Here is a 5,949-nt window from a genome sequence, read left to right as displayed (position 1 = left end):
GAAAGGCAAGGCAAGGCTCACAAGTCAAAACCACTGTACCAGGGACCATACTCTGCATGGAACAGTACTCTACAACCACCCTAACACAAACAGTATTGTAGGCATCGACATCTCCCTCTACAGTATTGTAGGGGCCGCTAAAATTCCCATACGGTAAGACCCCCCGCGTGTCTCTGGACATCGATAGCGGTATGGGCACCAGGATTTACCATATCGGGTGAACAAAGCGAGACTCCTCACATGCCTCTAGGCATCAAACAGTATTTACAGGTACCAACGTCCACCGTCCCTGAAAAAGGTAGCGCAACCTTCCGTGTGCATCTGACATTCTACAACGACAGCAACAGTATTGTAGACGCCTACCACTATCTTGTACCCGTTAGTGTGGGCAATAAGACTCGGTAGGCATGGGCAACAATGCTCGGTAGCATACGTACCATCACCCTCTCACTTGTAAAGTCATTCCCTTCATCTATAAAAAGGGGTGCGCTTCCTCCAACAAAGGACTGGCCGATTTTAGTTGATCAGAGTTCCTTATATCGATAGCTCACAACCACATAACCACTAGATTCAGATCTCAAGCATCCGCTTGAACACTTAGCTCATAGTGAAGTTCCTGTCTCTCTCGGCCCTTCCGATCGGAGCCGACCGGACCTCTTGTACACCCCATCTTTCTCCCTCTCATTTGTAACCCCACTGCAAACTTCGAGCACCTGGGCTCAAGAATAAAGTCACCGACCGACCCTGACTGGACGTAGGGCACATTACCCGAACCAGTATAAATCCTATGTCATTAAGTGATAGGCCACCTCCGATCACAATGTACAGTAAAACTATAAATATTCACTAGTTGGTCACATTCTGCACCGACACCTCCCTTGCCTCATTCCTTGCCCTCTCCTCCTCTTACGTCATCCGTCTCTCTAATCTCCATTTGTTAAGCTCAACATTGATCGAGTTACACATACCGCGCTGTCGAGCAAACTCACGCATCTTTTCTTTGTGATGTTTAACGAATAGGTTGACGTAGTCAGGTGCATATCTCCTCTTTCGTGCAATTACTTGCCTCTTCTTCAGTTCATCTAAGAACTTAGCTTGACCATCATAACATTTCCACCTGCATTTCCTAGTGCTCTGTTCAAACGGCAAATTCTATCATATATGTCTTAGCAAAAGAAACAAAATACGATTTCATGTTTACCACAAAAATAACCAACCTCATCATACTCAACCATATAGCCCAATAATGACCTATTTCAAGCTTCGAAGGGACTAGGCCATAGTTGGATTTAACATCACATTCGCATAAGACAGGAGGTGCTTTGTAAATTACCCTTTCTTTCTTCCTTTCCTTAACCTTTCGTGGTTCTTTCAGCCATTAGTTCTTAGGACCATACAACCACTCCTTGAAATGACACTTCGCCATTGAAAACACCTAAATAAGTAGACATTAGTACATGAACACATATAGCTCAACATTTCAACACATACATTTGCACTTACTTCATGCTTGTTTGGACACACAAACTCCAACATATTCTTAGAGTTTATCATAGCTCGATCTCTATAATCGCACAGAGAAGGTTCCTCGAGTCGTCTAACTGCGGCTAGGTGCTTCTCCTTAGCCATCATTGGTGGAGGGTTAGGGGGTGGAACCCACCGCTTGAAGTGCTCACGTGGATGTCTCCCTCTAAATCAATCGTCGAAAAGAAGATACCTAGGATCAAACTTGTATGCACCGTCGATCCACTGAAAGAAAAAGCATCTTTCATGGTCCTACACAACAAGATTTCAACAAAATATTAGTAGCATACTTACACAAATAAAGAAAAAGGATAGTGGAAATAATTTCTTACATTAAAACGACTGCATGTGTAGAAGCAACGCACCGCTGTGTCCAAATGTTTCGATTGAAAAACATGAGCCAGGAAACCACAGTCATAGTTAGGGACAGGGAGGTCAGGAGGGATGGAGGCATCTTTGCTAGACGCGTCGGGGTATAATTCTCGAGGACGACCACGTTTTCGCCAAAACTCCTCCCGAAATATTTTTTGCATCTAACAAAACAGATGTAATTTAACAAACATAAACCAAAACATCACAAATAAATGTCAATGAGAACCATAACTACAATACAACCAATTTCATTCTAAGAACCCAAAGCAGTTAACATTAAACCATAAACCTAGGGTTTTCTATTTGATGCACAATAATGAACCCATAACATAACTACATGCGCCTAGGTTTGCTAGCATTTTCACGTCTTGGCATCATTCTACGGTTGTATAATACATATATTGATGGATACAATGAAACCCTAAGTAATGATGATTATTACGTTTAAAAATCCGACTAATACATACCGAATCGATGCGAAAAAACTAGGAGAGGAGCGAGGATACCTTGCTCTCAAAGATCTACGGATCAAATCAAAGTTTCCAAGGTTCAATATGCCAATTCGTGAGATAGGGTGAAGTGGAGAGAAAAAAAAACCCCGAGAGGGAGGAAAAAGAAGAGGAAGAACGCTCGGAAGGTTGGTCTATGTTAAATGATAGGGAGCTCGGTGCCAGAGTGACTGACGCCGAGCTCACTGACTCTAGCGTCGAGCTCACTGTATGTCATCTACTGTGTTCAGGATCTCGACGTCAGAGACGCTGGCACCGAAATATGTTAGCTCGGCGCCAACACCAATAGCGTCGAGGTAAGGGTCCATTTTCTAAATTCTTTCCGTCAATGATCTATTTGTGAGAAACTTTCAAAAAATAGCTAAAATGTAAAAAATTCAGGCCAAACGAGAAACGACTGAAGTGAGGCCACAACGGACAACAACCTGCGCACCACTTAGACTATCTCCAACAACAACACCTAAAATACAAGACCTATTTGTCCTTTGAGTAGCGCTACAGGCAAAAGGTTCAATACTTATTCGACATCTTCTTTAATAACTAGACCCAAAAGAAAATCATTTCTGCAAATAAATTTCTAGGAGAGAGGTACTCATATTTGAGTTGTACTTCTCAGATAATTCAAAATAGATCTCTCGTATAAATACTCTGTTGAAGATTAATTTTAGGTCCTTGCTGTCTATTCTGGGTGTTGATATGCTCGGAGACAGTCTTACAGCTGGTGAGCACCGCAAGCACCAACTCCGCTTCTTGCTGCTACTCGTGCCCACCGCTCCGCTCCACCAGCCGACGCCGTCATGTCTGCCGCCGCCCCCATCGTCGTGAAATCGGCCCCGGAGCTCGTCGCGCCAGCGGGGCCAACCCCCGGCGGCACCCTCCCACTGTCCTCCATCGACAAGACCGCGGCGGTCCGCGTGTCGGTGGACTTCATCCAGGTTTTCCCCCCGGCTGCAGGAGCCGGCGGGGACCAAGACGCCGCCGTGGCCGCGATGCGCGACGGCTTCGCGAGGGCGCTGGTGCCGTACTACCCGGTGGCCGGCCGCATCGCGGACGCGAGCCCCGGGGAGCCCGTCGTGGACTGCGCCGGGCAGGGCGTCTGGTTCGTGGAGGCCGCCGCGAGCTGCGCGCTCGCCGACGTGAACTACCTCGAGCGCCCCCTGCTCATCCCCAAAGAGGAGCTCCTCCCGCGCCCTCCCCCCGAGGAGAAGCTCGAGGACCTCGTCCTCATGGCACAGGTTCGATCGATCACCTCCAGATTCCCTTGTCTGATCCGAGTATCCGACAAGTAGTAGGAAGATTCATACGCTCGATAGCCGGATCCAGGGAGAGATCGTCTTCAGGTGCTGAGAATTTGCGCTCTACAGGTGACCAAGTTCACCTGCGGCGGGTTCGCGGTCGGGATCTGCTTCAGCCACCTGGTGTTCGACGGGCAGGGCGCGGCGCAGTTCCTCAAGGCGGCTGGCGAGATGGCGCGGGGGCTGCCGGCGCCGTCGATCGCGCCGGTCTGGGACCGCGACGCGATCCCGGACCCGCCTAAGCTGCCGCGCGGCCCCCCGCCGTCGTTCACGGCGTTCAGCTTCGTGACCCAGGTGGTCGAGATCTCGCCGGAGAGCATCGCGCGCATCAAGGACGAGTTCAAGGACGCGACGGGGCAGACCTGCTCCACCTTCGACGCTGTCACGGCGGTGGTGTTCAAGTGCCGCGCGCTGGCGATGGCGCTCCCCGACGACGCCGAGGTCCGGCTCGGCTTCGCCGCCAGCACGCGGCACCTCCTCCACGGCGTGCTGCCGTCGGTGGACGGCTACTACGGCAACTGCGTGTACCCCGTGGGCATCACCCGGACCAGCAAGGCGATCCGTGAGGCGTCGCTCCCGGAGGTGGTCGGCGTGATGCGGGAGGCCAAGGAGGCGCTCACCACGCGCTTCACGGACTGGATGCGCGGCGGCGCCAAGGACGACCACTACAACGTGCCGCTGGACTACGGCACAGTGACGGTGTCGGACTGGAGCCGCGTCGGGTTCAACGAGGTGGACTACGGCTTCGGCGAACCGGGGTACGTCTTCACGCTCAACGACGACGTCAACATCGTCGCGTCGGTGATCTACCTCAAACCGCCCGCGCCCAAGCGCGGCATCCGGCTTATGCTCCGCTGCGTCGAGGAACCTCACGCTGCGGCGTTCGCCGACGAGCTCGCCAAGTTCGCGTAGATCATGGTTGTTGTTGGACTTAGCTGTGGTCATGTGTGTGGCACCTCATCTTTACTGGTGTCAGACGCTCATTGTCAACGGCATTGTTGGATGCAAACGGCGGTACTTGCATCGTGCCGGCGAACTTGCTTGCTAAGTATCTCCGGCGGATTACCAATATCCCATCTCTTAAAAGTACATACAAGTGATCTTATAACTTGTACTCTCTCCTATCCGAATTATAAGTTTTTTTTGCGAGGATTCCAAATTATAAGTTGTTCTATAACTTTATAACTTTTTAAGATACATAATTTGTACTATATGTCTAGACATAATCTATATAGAGAAAGTCAGACCCGAGATTTGAACATAGGGGTTGATAATGCCAGCGATAATCACACATGATGAAATACGAGAGCGAAGGGTCACTCACACATCGACACAACGTTGCTCCGCACCAAGGACGAAGGATCGCCACCGCAAAGGCGACCACGCCTTCACCAGAAGGTCTTTGTGAAGGTCACAAAGACCTCGAGCGCTTCGGATCGCCAAGATACCAGGGCAACATGACCTAATCTCTCAAAGATCTCACGCTCTAAGGTCTAAACCTCATAAGGATGCACTATAGTGTAATATCTTAGCCCAACATGACTTAATCTCTCAAAGATCTCACGCTCTAAGGTCTAAACCTCATAAGGATGCACTATAGTGTAATATCTTAGCCTAGAATTTGATCTTCAATGTCTTGATAGGGTGGATGGAGTGTAGAAATACAACCTTGGGCAATCCAACACTATCAAAAAGTGTCAACGGTATGAGTATTTCGGATCGACCGAAGGGCTTCAGTATCTGAAAGAAATGTATCAAATCCAGATCCGAAGATTTAGTACCCATACTATATCCATATCCGAATACTCAAATTTAGATATATGACGTCGACCAACTAATCAAAGGGCTTCAGTATCCGAAATAAATGTACCATATTTGAATATGGGATTTAGTATACGTACCCTATCTATATCCAGAAAGTCAAATTTGGATATATATATATATATATATATATATATATATATATATATATATATATATATATATGATGTCGATATCCAATTCGGAACTATTGGCGCCCAAACGTCCGGTCGGATACTATCCGTCAAAAGGCATCGTGACCCAAGCCGATTCGTTTTCCGAGTGCGCCTGCACTCTGCGCCTATGCTAGCATGCCCGTCACCTGCTTTTTCGCGCACCCATGGGGGCTCGCGTTGCGGGGGCCACTTGCGTCCCCTTCCGCTTCCCACGCGGGTGCAGCACCTGATCTACTTTTGAAACATCCAGATACAACACTTACAACATACATT

The 5,949-nt window shown here is 48.9% G+C and overlaps 1 protein-coding gene across 1 annotated transcript; it reads left to right on the top strand.

Moving 5' to 3' along the window:
- Positions 1-3,087: 3,087 nt before the first annotated feature.
- LOC136452400 (acyl transferase 4-like) lies at positions 3,088-4,859 on the top strand. Its single transcript, XM_066453019.1, has 2 exons — positions 3,088-3,640; positions 3,770-4,859. The coding sequence occupies exons 1-2, from the start codon at positions 3,203-3,205 to the stop codon at positions 4,610-4,612; spliced, it is 1,281 nt and encodes a 426-aa protein (XP_066309116.1). The 5' UTR covers positions 3,088-3,202; the 3' UTR covers positions 4,613-4,859.
- The last annotated feature ends 1,090 nt before the right edge of the window (positions 4,860-5,949 follow it).

This window comes from Miscanthus floridulus, chromosome 5, assembly GCF_019320115.1.
Source record: "Miscanthus floridulus cultivar M001 chromosome 5, ASM1932011v1, whole genome shotgun sequence".
NCBI classification, from domain to species: Eukaryota; Viridiplantae; Streptophyta; class Magnoliopsida; order Poales; family Poaceae; genus Miscanthus; species Miscanthus floridulus.
The sequence above is the reverse complement of the archived record's forward strand: the minus strand, read 5'-3'. Positions and strand labels throughout refer to the sequence as shown.